A 22,900-nucleotide genomic window follows, 5' to 3' on the forward strand; every position below is an offset into this window, starting at 1 on the left:
AAATCCTGCTGCATTCTCATGTCAATATCATGAAACAGTTTGTGCCACTGTTTGGTTATTAAACGCTCTAAGTTCCCTCCAAGAGAATATCAACGAAGAATCCATTTAATACATTCTGCCACAATCACAAATCACAAATGGTAAGCACATTCTTTCCCTCACCCTCGCTGGCCTTATTTAGTGGGTTTCTCAAGTCGTTCACCCTCAAGAAACATCATAGGTAATACTGGGGACAAGAAGCCGGAGTACTCTCACCAGACGTTGCAAAGTGATTAATATGCATCCTTCAGTGCACCAGAGTCAGAAGCAGAGAGAAGCCCAGAAGGAAAGGCAGGCAGTGAAATGAGATGCCGTTTCCAGGATTCCTCTGTGCAATTTACAGACAGTAAGGAGACAACAAGGAGGAGGGTAAGACTGTTCCTCTAACAAGATCTCAGTAATCTTTCTGGGGAGTCTGTGGTAGGCAGAATCCTAACAGATAGCCCCCAAGATTCCAGGCCCTTGGTATATACACACCTTTTCCCTGCTATTCAACACTCACTGAACACAAATCTAGCTACTATTGAGAAGGGATTTTAATCTAGCTACTATTGGGAAGGGACTGTCACTCAGGCTGGAGTACAGTGGCAAGTGCAGTGGCTATAGCATCTGGGATATCTTAAAACTTCCCTTTCTATCTCCTACACTCCTTACCCCTAACCTCCCAATCAGTTGACCTTAAGATAGAACTCAGCAGGGCACGGTGGCTCATGCCTGTAATCCTGGCACTTTGGGAGGCCGAGGCCGGTGAATCACTTGAGGTCAGGAGTTCGAGACCAGCCTGGCCAACATGGTGAAGTCTCATCTCTACTAAAAAATACAAACATTAGCCGGGCATGGTGGCAGGCACCTGTAATCCCAGCTACTCAGGAGGCTAAGGCAGGAGAATCGCTTGACCCCGGGAGACGGAGGTTGCAGTGACCCGAGACGTGCCATTGCACTCCAGCTTCTGCAATAAAGCAAGACTCGGACTCAAAAAAAAAAAAAAAAAAGATAGAAAGACCTCAAACAACCCAAATATCCACCAGTAGAGGAACAGATAAACAAAACGTGGTATAGACATATAATGGAATATTATTTAGCCTTAAAAGGGAAGGAAATTCTGATACATGCTATAACATGGATGAAGCTTGGAAACATGCTAAGTGGAGTATTCCAGATGCAAAAGGACAAATATTATATGACTCCACCTAAAGCAGATGAATTCATAGAAACAAAAAGTAGAATGGAGGTTGCCAAGGTCTAGGGGAAGTAGAGAATGGGGAGTTACTGTTTAATGGGTACAGAGCTCCTATTTGGGATGATGAAAAGTTAGAGGACGGGGAGATTGAGAGACTGAGTCTCATCAGCCCTTTAAATCTACATCTAGATGTCAGAGACAGGAAGTGAGAGATTAAAAGGGTGAGAGATTCAACATGAAGATTTTCATTGCTGGACGCAAAGACAGAAGGACACGGCAAGGACCTGAGAGAGCATGTAGGAGCTGAGAGTGCCTGGACTTCTGACCTACAGAACTGTGAGCTAATAAATGGACGTTGTTTTAAGATGCTAAATCTGGGCCGGGCGCAGTGGCTCACACCTGTAATCCCAGCACTTTGGGAGGCCGAGGCAGGTGGACCACCTGAAGTCAGGAGTTCGAGACCAGCCTGGCCAACGTGGCGAAAATCCATTTCTACCAAATATACAAAAATTAGCCAGGCGTGATGGGGCATGCACCTGTAGTCCCAGCTGCTCGGGAGGCTGAGGTAGGAGGATTGCTTGAACCTAGGAGGTGGAGGCTGCATGCAGTGAGCTGAGATCTTGCCACTGCACTCCAGCCTGGCTGACAGAGCAAGACTCTGTCTCAAAAAAAAAAAAACAAAACAAAAAAGGCAAATAAAGTATCATAACTCATCCATATCAGGGGAAGTTATTTAAAAAAAGAAAAAACACCACCACAGCACCACCTACGTGATTTTCCCTACCACTACCCTAGAAAAAACAGGTTACCACCATGTTTGCAGAAGCACACTGAGGAAGGTTACACTAAGCTGTCCCAAAGAAGGCATGGAGAAAGGGAACACTGAGACGGGGAAGTGAAAACGACCTCACCAGAGGAAGTTAGTGCTTTGTGGGGGAAAGGAGTCTGCAATCCAATTCCTCTCCACCCTCAGCACACCAGGTGGGGAATTCTAGACACCGGTCAAGAACCACAGGACTGTGGGATTTTTGTATGATCCACTGCAAGTGAGGAGGGGAAGCCCTGCAACGACGGAGATAGAATTTCCCAGCAGTCTGAAGAAAGGTGCCTGCTGCAGATTAAAGACAGGTTAGAGATGTAAAGTGGCATTTTATATCCTCTTACAGACTAAAATTTAAATTGGCTACTTATAAATATATATATAATATATATATTATATATCTCATACATTACTCTCATATATCCTATATAATATATATGTATTTTATATATATATATATATATATTGTTTTGTTTTTTGACATGGAGTCTTGCTCTGTCATCCAGGCTGGAGTGCAGTGGCACGATCTTGGCTCACTGCAACCTCCGCCTCCTGGGTTCACACCATTTTCCTGCTTCAGCCTCCCGAGTAGCTGGGACTACATGTGCCCACCACCATGCCTGGCTAATTTTTCGTATTTTTAGTAGAGACGGGGTTTCACCGTATTAGCCAGGATGGTCTCGATCTCCTGACTTCGTGATCCACCTGCCTCAGCCTCCCAAAGTACTGGGATTACAGGCATGAGTCACTGCACCCGGCCTGTTTTTTTGTTTGTTTGTTTTTTGAGACGGAGTTTCGCTCTTGTTGCCCAGGCTGGAGGGCAACGGCGTTATCTCAGCTCACTGCAACCTCCACCTCCCGGGTTCAAGAGATTCTCCTGCCTCAGCCTCCCAAGTAGCTGTGATTACAGGCATGTGACACCACACCCGGTTCATTTTGTATTTTTAGTAGAGACAGGGTTTCACCATGTTTCCCAGGCTGGTCTCGAACTCCTGACCTAAGGTGATCGCCGCCTCGGCCTCCCAAAGTGCTGTGATTACAGGCGTGCACCACCACGCCTGGTCCTATACATATATGTTTAAGAAAAACACTAAAGAGGCCAGGCATGGTGGCTCACACCTGTAATCCCAGCACTTTAGGAGGCCGAGGCAGGTGGATCACTTGAGGTCAGTTCAACACCAGCCTAGCCAACATGGTGAAACCCTGTCTCTACTAAAAATACAAAAATTAGCTGGGTGTGGTGACATACCTGTAATCCTAGCTACTCGGGAGGCAGAGGCAGAAGAATCCCATGAACGCAGGAGGCAGAGGTTACAGTGAGCTGAATTCATACCACTGCACTCCAGCCTGGGAGACAGAGTGAGAGTTGGTCTCAAAAAAAAAAAAAGAAAGAAAAACACTGAAGAAAGCATATCAAAATGTTTAAAAGTAGTTGCTCCTAAATATGTTAATTTGCCTGGTTACCCTACATTATATTCATAAATCATACCATAATTTTGTACCAAATAAAGACACACAAATTGCCAATTTGCAATAAACTTTTGTGTGTATACGTGAGACTCTGTCACACAGGCTGGAGTACAACGGCATGATCTCAGCTCACTGCAGCCTCAAGCTCCCGGATTCAAATGATACTTCCCGAGTGCACAGCACCATGCCCAACTAATTTTTGTGGGGTTTTGGGGGGTTTGCTTGAGACAGGGTCTCAATTTTTTGCCCAGGCTGGAGTGCAATGGCTCAGTCTCAGCTCACTGCAACCTCCGCCTCCTGGGTTCAAGTGATCCTCTCACCTCAGCCTCCCAAATAGCTGGGACCACCAGTGCATGCCACACCCAGTTAGTTTTTTGTATTTTTGGTAGAGATGGGATTTCACCATGTTGCCCAGGCTGGTCTAGAACTCCTTTCCCCATTGTTAATTTTTGTCGACTTTGTCAAAGATCAGGTGGTTGTAGGCATGTAGCTTTATTTCTGTGTTCTTTATTCTGTTCCATTGATCTATATGTCTAGTTTTATAGCAGTACCACGCTGTTTGAGTTACCACAGACTTGTAGTATAACTAAAAGGCAGGCAATGTGATACCTACAGATTTGTCATTTCACTTAATTCTATTATCTTCTAAGTCCCAAGATATACCTCCTCTAAGAAGCTCTCCCAGGGACCTCTAAGAAGGTTCCACCTTTTCCAAAAGCACTTTCTCTGCCCCTCTGTCACAGAACTTGCCAAAACTTCTTTGTGTTTAGTTATTGCCATACACATTTTTCTTGTCCTACTAGCTGATGAGCCCCTGCTGAGCACAGTCTGTTTCATTTCTCCCAGAGCACCCAGCAAGGTGCTTTGCACACAGAGGTGCTCTGTAAAAAATCTGTAGTATGAAAGATGGTTGCGACTGGGCGTTGTGGTACACACCTATAATCCCAGGACTTTGGGAAGCCAAGGCAGGAGGATCGCTTGGAGCCCAGGAGTTCGAGACCAGCCTGGACAACATGGTGAAACCACATCACTTAAAAAAAAATAAGGCTGGGCGCGGTGGCTCACACCTGTAATCCTAGCACTTTGGGAGGCCGAGGCGGGCAGATCACGAGGTCAGGAGATGGAGACCATCCTGGCTAACAAAGTGAAACCCCGTCTCTACTAAAAATACAAAAATTAGCCAGGCGTGGTGGCGGGCGCCTGTAGTCCCAGCTACTTGGGAGACTGAGACAGGAGAACAGCGTGAACCCAGGAGGTGGAGCATGCAGTGAGCAGAGATTACGCCACTGTACTCAAGCCTGGGTGACAGAGCGAGACTCCGTCTCAAAAAAAAAAAAACAAACAACAACAACATTAGCCAGGAAGGGTGTCGCTCACTTGTAGTCCCAGCTACTTGGGGGGCTGAGGGGGAAGGATCGCTTAAGCCCAAGAGGGTAAGGCTGCAGTGAGCCATGTTCACACCACTGCACTCCTGGCTGAATGACAAAGCAAGACCCTGTCTCAAAAAAAAAGCCAAAAAAAAGATGGTAGGTCAGAACCAGGTCAAAATCAGGGTCCTTCCAGCTCACAATGTGCCAAGGTGTTCCTTGACGTCTCTGAGAATATTTTTGGTAGTTTCTCTTGATGATTCCCCTTAATAATTTATTACCCATGAGTTTATCTGAAGTTTTAAAGTTCATTTGTTTCATTAATACCTCCTAGGATAATGAACTTCAATAGCTCACTGCCTGCCGTGTGAGACATTCTATTAGAATAATGTGATGAACAAAATTTAGTTTCTGACAGGGGTCCCAAAAAAAGAGAAAAAAAAAGACTTGTGTACCTTACCCATACACTTCATACTATAAAATTTTCATCACTCTTCCTTCCTTCCTTCCTCCTTTCCTTTCCTGTCCTTTCCTTTCTTCCTTCCTGCCTTCCTTCCTTCCTTTTTCTTTTTTCTCTTTCTCTTTTATTTTTCTGAGATGGAGCTTTGCTCTGTCGCCCAGGCTGGAGTGCAGTGCTGCGATCTTGGCTCACTACAACCTCCACCTCCTGCGTTCAAGCAGTTCTCCTGCCTCAGCCTCCTGAGTAGCTGGGATTACAGGCACCTGCCACCGTGCCTGGCTAATGTTTTTTGTATTTTTAGTAGAGGTGGGGTTTCACCATGTTGGCCAGGCTGGTCTTGAACTCCTGACCTCAAGTGATCCACCTGCCTGGGCCTCCCAAAGTGCAGGGATTACAGGTGTGAGCCACCGGGCCCAGCCTCTCTCTCAAAGAGAGAGTCTTACTCTGTCACCCAGGCTGGGGTGCAGTGGCACTCACTGTAACCCCAAACCTCTGGGCTCAAGTGATTCCCCTGCCTCAGCCTCCCAAGTAACTGGGACTACAGGTGCACACCACTGCACCTGGCTAATTTTACAATTTTGTGTAGAGATGGGGAGTCACTATGTTGCCCAGGCTGGTGTTGAACTCCTGGGCTCAAGCAATCTTCCTGCCTCGGCCTCAGCCTCCCAAATGGCTGGGGTTATGGGCATGTGCCACCATACACAGCCAAACTCTTGCTTTTCCATACTGAAAAGTCCTCTTCAACTGTAGGAAAACAAACTTATTATCCAGGACTGCTCTCTATCAAAACAGGCATCTTTATACAGAAGAGAATGAAGTTCTTCTTAGGAGCCTTTGTTCCTACAACTGCAAGAAGGATGGTGACTTTTGGCACACTTAACACTTTAGGAATTACATGCCCTTTATGAAACGAAAATTGATGGTGATATTTGATACTTATTCTCTTGGAGAAAATAAAATTAACAATTTGGAAAAGTCAAGCTAACTGATGGCTAATGAAGGAAACCAATCCCATGAGACTCTATTAGACTACATACACAAATTGCTGCTGTCCTTGTTTAAAAAATTTCTTGGTGAGCCAACTTCCAAAGGCAGCTGTGTTCTGAAGCATTTGGTTTCAGCAACCCAAAGCAAGAGACCACAATTTATCAAAAAGAAGAAAAATTCTGCCCTTCCTCTAGACATAAAATGGAGACAGCCTAGTGCAGCAGGAAGGATGTACATGGGCTCTGCAGAGAGAACTCGATTAAAACTCACATCTAGGCCGGGCATGGTGGTTCACGCCTGTAATCCCAGCACTTTGGGAGGCCGAGACAGGTAGATCACTTGAGGTCAGGAGTTTGAGACCAGCCTGGCCAACATGGCTACTAAAAATACAAAAATTAGCCAGCTGTGGTGGCACACACCTGTAATCCCAACTACGCAGGAGGCTGAGGCACAAGATTCACTTGAACCTGGGAGATGGAGCTTGCAGTGAGCCGAGATGGAGCCACTGCATTCCTGTCTGGGTGACAGAGCAAGACTTTGTCTCAAAAAAAAAAAAAAAAGGGTTTTACAGACTAAAGCTACAAACTAAAAACAATTGATTATTAAAAGGGTCTGACCCTTTCAGAGGATAAGATCCAATTTCTATTTAAATTAGATATTGGCCGGGCACCGTGGCTCACACCTGTAAATCCCAGCACTTTGGGAGGCTGAGGTAGGCGGATCACCTGAATCTGAGCTCAGGAGTTGGAGACAAGCCTGACCAACATGGAGAAACCCCATTTCCACTAAAAACACAAAAAATTAGCCAGGCGTGGTGGTGCATGCCTGTAATCCCAGCTACTGAGGAGGCTGAGGCAGGAGAATTGCTTAAACCCAGGAGGTGGAGCTTGCAGTGAGCCGAGATCGTGCCACTGCACTCCAACCTGGGACAAAAGCAAGACTCCGTCTCAAAAAAAAAGAAAAAAATTAATTGACTAATGAAATTTAATTAAATGGGAACATTCTCACTTTCCCACAAACTAAAATGGCAAGCACTAGGTACTACTAGGTACATCACCTAATCTTTCTGGGGCTCAACGCTCCTCATCTGCAAAATGACAGGGCAGGTGAGAGGGCTATTCTGTCAAGCCAAGCGTCTTGCTTCCTTAGGCCAGTTTTCTAATTTAATAATGATAGTAATTCACATTTATCAACCACTTAACATATACTGACCACTATGCTAGGTGCTCCACACTGATACTGTCATTTAATCCTCACAGCCAGTCCACAAGGTAGTGTGCAGAAAAGAGTTGGCACAGCAGGCCTGAGGCTACTACCCTTGCAAGGCCTGCTTGCAAGGGTGGCTCTTGGCTGGTATCTAGAACTTGGATTTTGGGAGCGTTCCACTGCTCCTTAACTGGTAAGAGGCTCCCTGTGACTCAACTGCACTTACAAACGATGTGGTTTACACTGAGTGCCTGCTTTCCTTCGGAAGGTCTGGAATTTTGGTACCGGTTAAGGCAGAGGGTGCCAACATGACCAGCCCCAAATAGAAACTGTGGGTACTGAGTCCCTAGTGAACTTCCTTGGTACAGAACGTCTCTCACACATTGTTCCAGTTACATGCGGGAGGAATTAAGCATATCCTGTGTGCCTCTACAGTGAGCGGACTCTGGGAAGTTTCGGCCTGGTTTCCTTCTCACCTCATGCCATTTGCCTTTTCCCTTTGATTCTGCATTGTGTCCTTCTGCTGTAATATGTCATAACTGCAAATACGACCGTGAATCCTCCTTGCAAGTCACTAAGCCTGGTGTGGCCTGGGGAACCCCCAACACAAGGAGGCACTATTATCCTTGTTTTATGAACAAAGAAACTCAGTCAGGCGCTGAGTCTCACACCTGTAATCCCAGCACTTTGGGACGCCAAGGTGGGTGGATCACCTGAGGTTAGGAGTTCAAGACCAGCCTGGCCAACATGGTGATACCCCGTCTTTACTAAAAATACAAAAATTAGCCAGGCGTGGCAGCACCCACCTGTAATCCCAGCTACTCAGGAGAATTGCTTGAACCCGGGAGGTGGAGGATGCAGCGAGCCATGATCGTACCACTGCACTCCAGCCTAGGAGATGGAGCAAGACTCTGACTAAAAAAAAAAAAACAAAAATAAAAAATAAAAACACAGGGCTGGGCGCAGTGGCTCACGCCTGTAATTCCAGCACTTTGGGAGGTCAAGGAGGGTAGATCACCTGAGGTCAGGGGTTCAAGACTAGCCTGGCCAACATGGTGAAACCCCGTCTGTACTAAAAATACAAAAAATTAGCCAGATGTGGTGGCGGGCGTAATCCCAGTTACCTGGGAGGCTGAGGCAGGAGAACTGCTAGAACCCGGGAGGCAGAGGTTGCACTGAGCTGAGATCATGCCACTGCACTCCAGCCTGGGCAACAAGAGTGAAACTCCGTCTCAAAAAAAAATAAAAGTAAAAAAAGAAAAAAAAAATGTAAAAGAAAAACTGAAGCTTAGAAAGGAAGTAACTTGCCCAAGATCACATGGAAGACAGGTGGCATAACCTAAATCTTAACACAGTCTGGCATCAAATCCTTAATCTCTTTGCTATTCTCTCCTCCCATTCATCACCACATCTTGATATTAAGTTTTTTAGAAAAAAAAAAATAGGCACGGTGCAGTGGCTCACGCCTGTGATCACAGCACTTTGGGAGGCTGAGGTGGGAGGATCACTTAAGCTCAGGAGTTTGAGACCAGCCTGGGTAACACAGTGAGACCCCATCTCGATTTTAAAATACATATATATAAATTTTTTAATAAAGAAAAAATAATTCAAAGTATACATATTAATAGTCACACCAGAAAGTCCTACTCTGCCCCTCCATCTCTATAGTTTTTCAAAATGAACATTGTATGCAACTAGAAAAGCAGGAAACAAAGTTGGATTGCTCCAGAAAAACATACGGATTATTAATTATTTATAATTTTGCTCCTAGCCAAAGAATTTCTTGAGCTGTGTTTTTTTATTTCAGTTTTTATTAGAGTAAAACCCAGTCCTCAATCTTTATGCTTGTGGAAAAGCTGTTGTAATACTGAGACTAATAAATCACCAACCATTATTAGGTCAGCAGAAAAGTATACTTTCTGCTGAGACGATTCATTTTCAATTTCAAGGTAACAGAAAATACTGGGGACTATCTTTATGAACCTAGGATACGAACGTTTTTCTTTTTTTCTTTTCTTTTTTTTCTTTTGAGACGTAACCTTACCCCGTCACTCAGGCTGGAGTGCAATGGCACAATCTCAGCTCACTGAACCTCCGCCTTTTGGGTTCAAGCAATTCTCCTGCCTCAGCCTCCCGAGTAGCTGCGACTACATGTGCCCACCACCACACCTGGCTAATTTTTTGTATTTTTAGTAGAGAGTGTTAGCCAGGATGGTCTCGATCTTCTGACCTCATGATCTGCCCACCTCGGCCTCCCAAAGTGCTGGGATAACAGATGTGAGCCACCAAGCCTGGCCCAAACATTTTTCTTAAGAAGACTGAAAAAGAATTTGGGAGGCCATGGTGGGTGGATCATTTGAGCCCAGGATTTCGAGACCAGCCTGGCCAATGTGGCAAAACCTTGTCTCTACAAAAAATACAAACATTAGCCCAGTGTGGTGGTGTGTGCCTGTAGTCCCAACTACTTAAGAGGCTAAGGCAGGAGGATCACTTGAGCCCAGGAGGCAGAGGTTGCAGTGATTCAAGATCATGGCACTCCAGCCTGGGCAACAGTGTGAGACCCTGTCTCAAAACAAAAACAACAACAACAAGACTGAAAAAGTACAATCCATAAATTTAACTGCATTAAAAGTAAAGTTCTGTTCATCAAAAGACAGCACATAGCTGGGAGCGGTAGCTCACATATATAGACCCAGTTACTTGGGAGGCTGAAGCAGGATCATTTGAGACCAGGAGTTCAAGGAGGCACTGTACTATGACTGTGCCTGTGAATAGGCACTCCAGCCACAAGTAACAGCGAGACCGCATCTCAAAAAAGAAAAGAATTTAAATTTAAAAAAATTTTTAAATACCATAAAAAGAATGAAAAGGCAAGCTACGACCTCGGAGAACGGATTTACAACACATATAACCATACAGAACTAGAATCCACAAAAATGTTTACATTCTTGTTAATCTATAAGAAAGAAACAGGCCGGGCGCAGTGGCCCAAGCCTATAATCCCAGCACTTTGGGAGGCCGAGACGAGCGGATCACAAAGTCAGGAGATCGAGACCATCCTGGCTAACATGGTGAAACCCCGTCTCTACTAAAAAATACAAAAAAATCTAGCCGGGCGAGGCAGCGGGCGCCTGTAGTCCCAGCTACTCGGGAGGCTGAGTCAGGAGAATGGCCCGAACCCGGGAGGCGGAGCTTGCAGTGAGCTGAGATCTGGCCACTGCACTCCAGCCTGGGCGACAGAGCGAGACTCCGTCTCAAAAAAAAAAAAAGAAAGAAAGAAAGAAACAATGCAGCTAGGCGCGGTGGCTCACACCTGTAATCCCAGCACTCTGGGAGGCCGAGGCGGGCAGATCACCAGGTCAGGAGATCCAGACCATCCTGACTAACATGGTGAAACCCCGTCTCTACTAAAAATACACAAAAAAAATTAGCCGGGCGTGAGGGCGGGCACCTGTAGTCCCAGCTACTCGGGAGGCTGAGGCAGGAGAATGGCGTGAACCCAGGAGGCAGAGCTTGCAGTGAGCCAAGATCGCGCAACTGCACTCCAGCCTGGGCCACAGAGCGAGACTCCGTCTCAAGGTAAAAAAAAAAAAAAAAAAGAGAGCCAATGATATTTTTAAAAGGGCACAAGACATAAACAGGTATTTCATAGAAGAAACACAAATTGTCTGGATGTGGTGGCATGTGCCTGTAATCCCAGCTACTTCACAGGCTGAGACATGAGAAATGCTTAAACCTGAGAGGCAGAGGTTGCAGTGAGCCGAGATCGTGCCACTGCACTCCAGGCTGGGGGACACAGTGATACTCTGTCTCAAAGAAAAAAAAAATTGCCAATTATACATATAAAAAATATTCCCTTGGGCACAGTGACTCACGCCTGTAATCCCAGCACTTTGGGAGAAGAGACAGGTGGATTACTTCAAGTCAGGAGTTTTGAGACCAGCCTGGCCAACATGCTCAAAGTCCATCTCTACTAAAAATACAAAAAATTAGCCGGGCATGGTGGTATGCGCCTGTAATCCCAGCTACTTGGGAGGCTGACGCGGAAGAATCACTTGTACTCCAGCCTGGGTGACAGAGCAAGACTGTGTCTTAAAATAAAATAAAATAAAAATTCACCTTCATCAGTAATCAGGGAAATACAAATTAAACTAAAAAATGACAGGCCATTTACCAGATACGTGAAAAATCAGTACAATATAAGAACAAGAGTTTGATGTGGGCAAGAAATTCTGTTTTGTTTACTGCTTTATTTATCATGCCTAACATACAGTAGACTCTGAATAAACATCTGATGAGAAGATAAGAAATGTAAAGTCGGATAATACCAAGTGTTGGTGAGGATACAGACCAACGGGAACTCTTCAAGCATTGCTGCTGGGAGTATAAAATTTCAACCACTTTGGAAAACAACTTTACATTTTTTGATAAGGCTAAAGAATATACACATCCTGGCTGGGCGCTGTGGCTCAGGCCTGTAATCCTAGCACTTAGGGAGGCTGAGGTGGGGGGATTGCATGAGCTTAGGAGTTTGTGACTAGCCTGGGCGACATGGCAAAACCCCATCTCTACTAAAATCTCATCTCTACCAACAATACAAAAAATTAGCCAGGCATGGTGGCACATGCCTGTAGTCCCAGCTACTTGGGAGGCTGAGGCAGAAGAATTGCTTGAACCTGAGAACGGAGGTTGCAGTGAGCTGAGATCAGGCCACTGCACTCCAGCTGCGGCAACAGAGCAAAACTCTGTCTCAAAAAAAAAAAACAAACAAAAAGTATACACATCTCATCACCCAGCAATTGTACTCCTATATAAATACTATGTTCATAGAATCATCACCTATGATTTAAAATAGAAAATAACCCAAATGTTTAATAAGAGGGACAAATCAATTGGGGCACATTCATACAATGGAATACTACTTTACACTACTTTTTGTTTTTGTTTTTTTTTTTTTTGAGATGGAGGCTCGCTCTGTCGCCCAGGCTGGAGTATAGTGGCCGGATCTCAGCTCACTGCAAGCTCCGCCTCCCGGGTTCACACCATTCTCCTGCCTCAGCCTCCCGAGTAGCTGGGACTACAGGCGCCCGCCACCTCGCCCGGCTAGTTTTTTGTATTTTTTTAGTAGAGACGGGGTTTCACCGTGTTAGCCAGGATGGTCTCGATCTCCTGACCTCGTGATCCGCCCGTCTCAGCCTCCCAAAGTGCTGGGATTACAGGCTTGGGCCACCGCGCCCGGCCGTTTTTGTTGTTTTTTACGGAGACAGAGTCTCGATCTGTCGCCCAGGCTGGAGTGCAGTAGCACGATCTCGGCTCACTGCAACCTCCACCTCCCTGGTTCGAGCGATTCTCCTGCCTCAGCCTCCCGAGCAGCTGGGATTACAGTCGTAAACCACCGCGCCGGCCTTGATTTCTAATATTCCCCAATAAAAGGAACCAGGGCTCCTTAGAGAAGCGGCTTTTAGGACTGGGGCAGGAAATATATAAGATCAAAGTTGAGCATCGTACAGTGCCAGAAAGTAAAAACTAAACAAAACGACAATGATGAAGGTGTCAAAGGAATACAAGAGCCAACTGAAAAAGCTCCTGATGGTAAAAGCTGAAACAATTTCAGTAACAAAATTAAGTTATACCGGATTATAATACGAAGTATAAAATAAATTTCTGTAAGTTCATACTGATATAAACAATGACTGAATAAGTAAACAAATCAGAGAGATTAACTCTCCACTCTTCAAGTATGGGCTACATTTGGAGACTGTCTTCCAAAGACAGAAAAAGGGCAAAAAGAGTCTGTTACAGTACAGAAACCTGACAAACACTACCTCGGCCAGGTGCTCAACATGTGACATGTCATATTCATAACCCCTGACATGGTGTGGTAAGACTGGGCACTTTTGCCGGGCGCGGTGGCTCAAGCCTGTAATCCCAGCACTTTGGGAGGCCGAGACGGGCGGATCACGAGGTCAGGAGTTCGAGACCATCCTGGCTAACACGGTGAAACCCCGTCTCTACTAAAAAATACAAAAAACTAGCCGGGCGAGGTGGCGGGCGCCTGTAGTCCCGGCTACTCGGGAGGCTGAGGCAGGAGAATGGCGTAAAAACCCGGGAGGCAGAGCTTGCAGTGAGCTGAGATCCGGCCACTGCACTCCAGCCTGGGCGACACAGCGAGACTCCGTCTCAAAAAAAAAAAAAAAAAAAAAAAAAGACTGGGCACTTTATCTCCAGGGTCTTCATCCCAAAATCTATAATCTTGATCTACTCATGGGAAAACATCAGACAAACCCCAACTGAGGAACATTCTACAAAACACCTGACTGGTACTCCTTAAAACTGTCAAAGTCATCAAAAACAAGGAAAGCCAGGCGCAATGGCTCACACCTGTAAACCCAGCACTTTGGGAGGCCGAGGGAGGTGGATCACCTGAGGTCAGGAGTTCCAGACCAGCCTGCCCAACATGGCAAAACCCAGTCTCTACTAAAAATACAAAAAATTAGCTGGGTGTGACGGCACGCACCTGTAATCCCAGTTACTCAGGAGGCTGAGGCAGGAGAATCGCTTGAACCCAGGAGGCAGAGGTTGCGGTGAGCCGAGATGGAGCCACTGCACTCCAGCCTGGGCGACAAGAATGAAACTCTGTCTCAAAAAAAAAAAAAAAAAAACTGGAGACACCTAAATACTTTTTCCTAATTCCTGCTAGAATTCTTGGTTGACATAATCATAATTTTTTTTTTTTTTTGGAGACAGTCTCTCTCTGTCACCCAGGCTGGAGTGCAGTGGCACAATCTCAGCTTACTGCAACCTCTGCCTCCTGGGTTCAAGCGACTCTCTTGCCTCAGCCTCCCAAGTAACTGGGACTACAGGTGACCACCACCACACCCAGCAAATTTTTTGTATTTTTAGTAGAGACACAGTTTCACCATGTTGGCCAGGCTGGTCTTGAACTCCTGATCTCAGGTGATCCACTGGCCTCGGCCTCCCAAAGTGCTGGGGTTACAGGTGTGAGCCACCATGAACAGCCGACATCATTGGTTTTTAAAATTTATTCATTCAACAAATATTTGTTGAGCACCTGCTCCATCCTAAGTACTATTCTAGGCAGCGGGGACACAGGAGCCAAAAATACAAGGTCTCCATCCTCCCACAGCTTATACTGTGGTAGAAGAAAAGTGAAATAAATAGGAGCAATGTGATACAAGAAATAATCTGAGAAGCATGCAAAGACCAGGACACAAAATAGTCCAAAATAAGGAATTTATATTTTATTCTCAGTGCAATAGAATGCCACTGAAGGATCTTTTTTGAGGGGGATATGAAAATGTATGTTTAAAAAATTGGCCTTGATACTTACAGCTACTTATAGCAGCTTTCTTCAGTCACTAAAAACTGGAAAAAAACTAAATGCCCATAAACAAGTGAATGAATACACAAATTGCAGTCTATCTATACACTGGAACACTACTCAGCAAGGAGAAGGAATGGACTATCTGATAGGTTCAACAACAAGAATGAATCTCAAAAGCACTAGGCTAAGCAAAAGAAGCCAGGTCGGGTGGTGGCTCATGCTTGTAATCTCAAAACTTTGGGAGGCCAAGGTGGGAGGGTTGTATGAGGTCAGGAGTTCAAGACCAGCCTGGGCATCAGGAGCCAGCTCCCACCCCCATAAAAATTTTCTAAAAATTAGCCAGGCCTGGCCAGGCACAGTGGCTCACGCCTGTAATCCCAGCACTTTGGGAGGCTAAAGTGGATAGATCACAAGGTCAGGAGTTCAAGACCAGCCTGGAAAAGACGGTGAAATCCCGTCTCTACTAAAAATACAAACATTAGCCGGGTATGGTGGTGGGCACCTGTAATTCCAGCTACTAGGGAGGCTGAGGCAGAGAATCGCTTGAACCCAGGAGGCAGAGGTTGCAGTGAGCCAAGATCATGCCACTGCACTCCAGCCTGGCGACAGAGCGAGACTCCGTCTCAAAAAAAAAAAAAAAAAGAGCTAGGCCTGGTGGCACATGCCTGTCTTCCCAGTTATTCAGGAGGCTGAGATGGGAGGACACTTGAGCCCAGGAGCTGAAGGCTGCACTGAGCAAGGACTGTGCAACTGCACTACAGCCTGGGCAACTGAGGAAGATTCTGTCCCTTCAAAAAAACAAAACAAAACAAAAATGAGAGCCAGATTCAAAAGGCTACACATCATATCACATGATTCCATTTGTTACAGAAATCCTACCAGCAGCTGCCAGAGATAAGGGGGGGAGACTGAGTACACAGAGGTACCAAGGAACTCTTTGGAGTGATGGAAACATTCTACATCATGATTACGGCAGTGGTTACATGACTACATCCATTTATCAAAACCCAACAGCCTCTACAACTATACCTGCATAAACCTGGATTTAAAAAAAAAAAAAAAAAAAGTCACTCTGGCTATATGGAAGATAAAATGGAAGAGGGAAATGCTAGCGTGCGGGAAGAGTTTTCTCCAAGTATGTTCAGCTGCTTTGGACACACAGAGCTCGATTTTCTCGCAGACCCTGAAGTGGAGACACGAAGTAGGCAGCTGCCGTGCGTCTGCGGTTCTTCTCTTCAACACAGGAGCCATCCACCATAGCGCTTTTGCACATATCATTACGTTAGCCTTGTAATTGCACATTCCAGCATCTTACCTTTCCTTGAGAGTGAAAACTAATCTCCACACTTCTCAGTACTCCGAACTGTACTTTCCAATATCATAGCCACTAGCCACGGTGACTGTTTAAATGGCAATTAAAATGTCATAAAATTGAAAATACATCTGTCACACATTAGCCCCATTTCCATCATCACTAGAAGTTCTACAAAACAGTATTGCTCTAGAAGATTACCTCTTAGTTGTGTATTTGTGTGTGTGTGCGTGTTTTTTTTTTTTTGTTTTTTGGAGACAGAGTCTTGCTCTTGTCGCCCAGGCTGAAGTGCATGGCACAATCTTGGCTCACTGCAACCTCCGCCTCCCAGCTTCAAGCAATTCCTCTGCCTCAGCCTCCTGAGTAGCTAGGATTACAGGCACCCACCACCACACCTGGCGAATTTTTGTTATTTTAGTAGAGATGGGGTTTCACCATATTGGCCAGGCTGGTCTCGAACTCCTGACCTCGTGATCCGCCTGCCTCGGCCTCCCAAAGTGCTGGGATTACAGGTGTGAGCCACCACACCTGGCTTTTTTTTTTTTTTTTTTTTTTTTGAGACACAGCTTCACCCTTGTCACCCAAGCTGGAGAGCAATGGCGTGATCTCAGCTCACTGCAACCTCCGCCTCCCGGGCTCAAGCAATTCTCCTCCCTCAGCCTCCCGAGTATCTGGGATGACAGGCATGCGCCACCACGCCCGCTTAATTTTTTTTGTATTTTTAGTAGAAACAGGCCTTCACCATGATAGCCAGGATGGTCTCGACTCCTGACCTCAGGTGATCCGCCTGCCTTGGCCTCCCAAAATGGTGGGATTACAGGCATGAGCCACCACGCCCGGCCTAAGTTTTCGTATGGTGTTAACACTCATTGATGCCAGGAACCACTTCACAGTAGTTGCCAAGCAGCACAGGCTCTTCATTATTAATTAGTGACAGGAATATCCCAAAGCATTGTTTTATAAAGTAAATGGCACTTTTATAATCTATAAAAAACACTTTCACACTTCAGACTGGGGTTTTCCTTTGAAAAATCTAAAAGTCTTCTCTTTTTTTTTTTTTGAGACAGAGTTTCGCCCTTGTTGCCCAGGCTGGAGTGCAATGGTGCGATCTCGGCTCGCTGCAACCTCCGCCTCCCAGGTTCAAGCGATTCTCCTGCCTCAGCCTCCCAAGTAGCTGGAATTACAGGCACCCGCCACCATGCCTGGCTAATTTTTGTATTTTTAGTAGAGACGGGGTTTCACCATGTTGGCCAGGCTGGTCTCAAACTCCTGACCTCAGGTGATCCACCTGTGTTGGCCTCCCAAAGTGCTAGCATTACAGGCATGAGCCCACGCCCAGCCAAAAAATCTAGAAGTTTTAATTTTAAAAAATTATTTTCAGACCAGGCGCAATGGCTCACATCTGTAATGCAGCACTTTGGGAGGCTGAGGCAGGCAGATCACTTCAGGTAAGGAGTTCGAGACCAGTTCGAGACCAGCCTGGTCAACATGGCGAAACCCCATCTCTACTAAAAATATAAAAATTAGCCAGGTGTGGTGGGGCACACCTGTAATCCCAGCTACTCAGGAGGCAGGAGAAGCACTTGAACTCAGGAAGCAGAGATGGCAGCAAGCCGAGATCACACCACTGCATTCCAGCCTGGGCAACAGAGTGAGACTCCATCTCAAAAATTAAAAAAATACACATTTTTAGGCCAAAGTGGGAGGATCACTTGAGCTCAGGCGTCTGAGACCAGCCTGAGCAACAAGGTAAAGCCCCATCTCTACAGAAAAACACACAAAAAATTGCAGAGCCTGGTGGTGTGCACCTGTATTCACAGCTACTCAGGAGACTGAGGTGGGAAGATCACTTGATACCATAAGGTTGAGGCTGGCCGGGCGCGGTGGCTCACGCCTGTAATCCCAACACTTTGGAAGGCCGAGGCAGGTGGATCGCGGGGTCAGGATATGGAGACCATCCTGGCTGGCACGGTGAAACCCCATCTCTACTAAAAAATATGAAAAATTAGCTTGGCGTGGTGGCAGGTGCCTACGGTCCCAGTACAGCGGTGAAATCTTGGCTTACTGCAACCTCTGCCTCCCAGGTTCAAGCAATTCTCCTGCCTCAGCCTCCCAAGTAACTGGGATTATAGGTGGGCACCACCAAGGCCGGCTAATTTTTGTATCTTTAGTAGAGACGGGGTTTCACCATGTTGGCCAGACTGGTCTGAAACTCCTGACCTCAGGTGATCTGCCCACCTCAACCTCCCGAAGTGGTGGGATTACAGGTGTGAGCCACCACGCCTGGCCATATATGTATATTTTTTAGGCCAGGCACGGTGGCTCAGGCCTGTAATCCCAGCACTTTGGGAGGCTGCAGCAGGAGAATCGCTTGAACCCAGGAGTTCAAGACCACCTGGGCAAGATACAGAGGCTCCTATTTCTATTTTTAAGAAAAATGCAAAATGAAAGAAATTTTTATATTTTAATTTAAAATTTTTAATAAAATTATTATTTAAAAGATGTAGAGTGTTTTGAAAAGTTTATTGTTCCTATTCAGAAAGGCATTATGAAGGGTTTTAACTTTTTCTTTCTACATTAACAAAATAGTTAATAAAATGGGTTCCTGCCCCTTCCAGTCATCACCAGAATCACCCACAAAACCATGCTAATTCACATAAAGAGGAAACCTTGTAAACAGAGAAATCAGAACCAAAAAAAAACAGAAACTCCCATAAGCCAGTAAAATTACCCAATTTACTTTGTTCGCTTACTATGACAACTGCTGTTGAGATTTAATTATTTGCTACAACTTCATAGCATCCTAATATATGTGTCAGCACTCTCTCTGCAGGTCTCTTCAATTACATCTCTATAAAGAGGCAGGGGTGAGACTACCTGGGTTTCTGTGAGAATTAAAGGGTTTGCAGATTAGTAGCTTCCAAATTAGCAGGCTTAGAGGCATGATACACGATTCTATTTTATCCTAGTCCCCAATGAAAGCAATTCACAAGAAAGGAAACAGGAATACAGTTCCTTTTCCCTAGGAGTCTGGCGCCTCCCTAGGGAGAGCAGGACTCATGGAGACTCCGTGCTGACAGTACTTGGAGATCCTTAATCCAAATGCTACTGCTCAAATTCTCAGTGGAGGCTACTGATCAGAGGGCAACACAGAGCAAACTGGTAGGTAGCTCCTCCACTCACTCATTCTCTGGCAAAAGATAGGATGGGGTTTTGGAAAGAAGAAACCACACCACCCACTTGTACTAATCCAGATCTCCTTCAGTATGAATCACCTGTGCCTGGCACAGTATATACCTGATGGGAGCTCAGTAAATCCTTGTTGAATAAATGAGTGAATAAAAGTGTGGCACACAGAAGGTATTCGACAAATATTAGTTGAATAAATGAAGAGAATGGCCAGGCACAGTGGCTCACACCTGTAATCCTAACATTTTGGGAGGCCAAAGTGGGAGGATTGCCTGAGGCCAGGAGTTCAAGACCGACCTGGGCAATACAGAGAGACCCTGTCTCTACAAAAAATAAGTAAATAGGCCAGGGGGAGTGGCTCACACTTGTAATCCCAGCACTTTGGGAGGCCAAGGAAGGCAGATCACTTGAGGCCAGGAGTTCAAGACCAGCCTGGCCAACATAGTGAAAGCCCATCTCTACAAAAAATACAAAAATTAGCCGGGCATGGTGGCACGCACCTGTAATCCCAGCTACTCGGGAGGATGAGACACAAGAATCATCTGAACCTGGGAGGCAGAGGTTGCAGTGAACCAAGATCATGCCACTACACTACAGCCTGGGTCATAGAGCAAGACTCTGTCTCAAAAAAACAAAACAAAACAAAAGGTAAATAAGCTGAAAGAGAATCTCTTTCAATTTCAAATAAATTGAAAATTGAAGAGAATCACCAAGACACTGTCCTAGGTACTGGGGAAGAGGGGATGTATATGACAGGTTCAGAGCTACCCACTATGAGTAAAGCAGTCTAATGAGCTAAACCAGGGCTCTGGGGTCAGATCCAGCATCCAAATCCCAATGGCATTGGCCACATTATAGGAAGCCTTAGCCAAGTCACTGGGATCCACTTCTGGAAAAAAGGAATAACACCTACTTACCTTGCATGGTTATTGTATGAATCAGAAAAAGATGTAGATAAAGCGCCTCGAAGGAGGCCTGGCATATGGAAGACATGGCAAAGAAAAACGATAAAACTCTCTAGTAAGTGCAAACATTTATTGAGGGTTACCACGCACACTTCACTGTGTCACACATCCTAAACATACGACCACATAAAATCTTCACTCGAGGCCGTGCTCAGTGGATGACACCTGTAATCCCGACACTTTGGGAGGCTGAGGCAGGGGGGTCGCTTGAGTTCAGGAGTTCCATACCAGCCTGGACAACATAGGAAGACCCCGTCTCTACAAAAAAATGAAAAATTTAGCCGGAAGTGGTGGCGTGCGCCTGCAGTCCCAGCTACTGGGGAGGCTGTGGTGGGAGGATAGTTTGAGCGTGTGAGGTCAAGGCTGAACTGAGCAGTGATTCGCGCCTCAGCACTCAAGCCTGGGTGACAGAGCGAGACCCTGTCTCAAATAAAATAAAATAGAAAATTAAAAAATAAAATCTTTAGGCCAATCTTGTAAGTATGACAATCTCCCTTCTACAGGTGAGAAAACTAACCTGTAGGGAGTAATGACAGGGTAGGGGCTGCGGGATTCGAACTCGGGCAACACGTGCAGTGTCGCTCCTATCCACTACACGGTATTTTCCACTCTAATGGCATTAAGACCCACTTAATCCCGTAGACACTGCAACAGGCACTTTGCAAACAGTGTTTCAACTAATTCACCCCTACAGGGTTAAAAGTCCACGCAGCTGAAGCTCTAAGGAGTCTCGCGACTTGCCTGAAGTCGCCAAAAGCGGCCAAGGGCCTCGGGGAGCCGTCACTCCCTCGCTCCGCACCCTGATCATGGGAAGCCTCCCCTCAGCACTCACGGTGCGCAGTCTCTGCCTCAGTGTCCCAAGGCGGACCCCACTCCCCTACCCGCGTGGAGAGCCCCGAAACTCCGTCCGTGCCCGCCCCGATTTCCCCCGATGGTCTTCTTCCCTCTCCCGCCTGGTCTAAGAGGTCGGGTCAGCCCGCCCACCTCCTCAGTTCGGGGCCGAGGGTCTCCCCGTAGCCCCCGGGACGGAAGCAGCCGCGTGGGGGAGGGGAAGAGAGGAGGACGCATGCCCAGACGGCTCCACTCGGCCTCCAGCTCACCTGGGAGTCACGAAACTCTACAACCACGTTCTCGCTGCTCCATCGCGCCGCCATCTCTCCCGCCTGGCCACCGCGGCCCCAAGACGGCGCCCTCCCACCCCGCCGTTCCCAGTATCCCGGGACCGTGCGCCCCACACAGACGGAGAATCAGCCCCAACACGCCCCGTACCCCGGTTGCTCCTGAACGGAAGCCATTGGTTGACCCAAGCACAGGCTCCGCCCCTTCTTCCTGGCTCCTCCAATTGCTGCACTTCGCCTGCCACAAACAGGCACGCCCCCGCTCACTTCCGTCACTCGGTTTGAGTCACCAAAGCTCCTCGCGGTTGCGGGCACTCCCCCTACCGCGAGCTCTGCCGGGAGTTGTAGTCCAAGCTCGAGCAAGCGTGGGTGACCCGGGAAGGGCTCGCAGGTTTGGGTTTGGGTGAGGTGAGGTTCCTGTTGTCCTCACTAGCTCCTCGCTGGAGTCCCCAGCATTCGTTCAGCCCCAGTCTACAAATCAAAATCAACGTTCGGGGCGACGCCTGTAATCCCAGCACTTTGGGAGGCCTAGGTCAGGAGTTCAAGACCAGCCTAACCAATACGGTGAAACCACGTCCTACTAAAAATACAAAAATTATAGCCGGGCGCGGTGGCAAGCACCTGTAATCCCAGCTACTCGGGAGGCTGAGGCAGGAGAATCACTTGAACTCGGAGGGCGGAAGTTGCAGTGAGCCGAGATCACGCCACTGCACTCCAGCCTGGGCAACAGAGTGAGACTCGTCTCAAAAAAAAAAAAAAAAAGGCCGGGCGCGGTGGCTCAAGCCTGTAATCCCAGCACTTTGGGAGGCCGAGACGGGCGGATCACGAGGTCAGGAGATCGAGACCATCCTGGGTAACACAGTGAAACCCCGTCTCTACTAAAAATACAAAAACTTAGCCGGGCGAGGTGGCAGGCGCCTGTAGTCCCAGCTACTCGGGAGGCTGAGGCAGGAGAATAGCTTGAACCAGGGAGGCGGAGATTGCAGTGAGCCGAGATCGCGCCATTGTACTCCAGCCTGGGTGACAACAGCGAGACTCCGTCTGGGGGAAAAAAAAAAAAATCAACGTTCGTGCAAACAGAATATACCTCTTTTCCTTATGCCTATCCCGATTCCCATGGAGATATTTAAAAGTCTGAATGTGCAATTTATTGTTTCATACAATACAGCAGCGCCTCCCGTAACAATGAAGGTAGATTTAATTGTGAGAATCCAGCTGTTTTCTTGATCCAATGCTCTACCTCTGAGCTATACCCCCTCCAGCAATCCAGCTCTATTTTTTTTTTTTTTCTTTTCTTTTTTTTGAGACGTAGTCTCGCTTAGTCGCCCAGGCTGGAGTGCAGTGGCTCGATCTCCGCTCACTGCAAGCTCCGCCTCCCGGGTTCACGCCATTCTCCTGGCTCAGCCTCCAGAGTAGCTGGGACTACAAACGGCCGCCACTAC

The 22,900-nt window shown here is 46.7% G+C and overlaps 1 protein-coding gene across 20 annotated transcripts in view; it reads right to left on the reverse strand.

Moving 5' to 3' along the window:
* WDR59 (WD repeat domain 59) overlaps positions 1 to 21,616 on the reverse strand; it is a 116,665-nt gene extending 95,049 nt beyond the window's left edge. For all 20 annotated transcript variants that reach the window (XM_065536635.2, XM_074027617.1, XM_074027622.1 and 17 more), the window contains exon 1: positions 21,441 to 21,616. Coding sequence is in view for 8 of the 20 variants with exons in the window: in XM_074027610.1 (XP_073883711.1) it covers positions 21,441 to 21,494 (54 nt within the window). In the remaining 12 variants the exon portion in view is untranslated. The remainder of the gene's footprint in view (positions 1 to 21,440) is intronic.
* Positions 21,617 to 22,900: the final 1,284 nt, after the last annotated feature.

Source organism: Macaca fascicularis, chromosome 20 (genome assembly GCF_037993035.2).
Source record: "Macaca fascicularis isolate 582-1 chromosome 20, T2T-MFA8v1.1".
Taxonomy (NCBI): domain Eukaryota; kingdom Metazoa; phylum Chordata; class Mammalia; order Primates; family Cercopithecidae; genus Macaca; species Macaca fascicularis.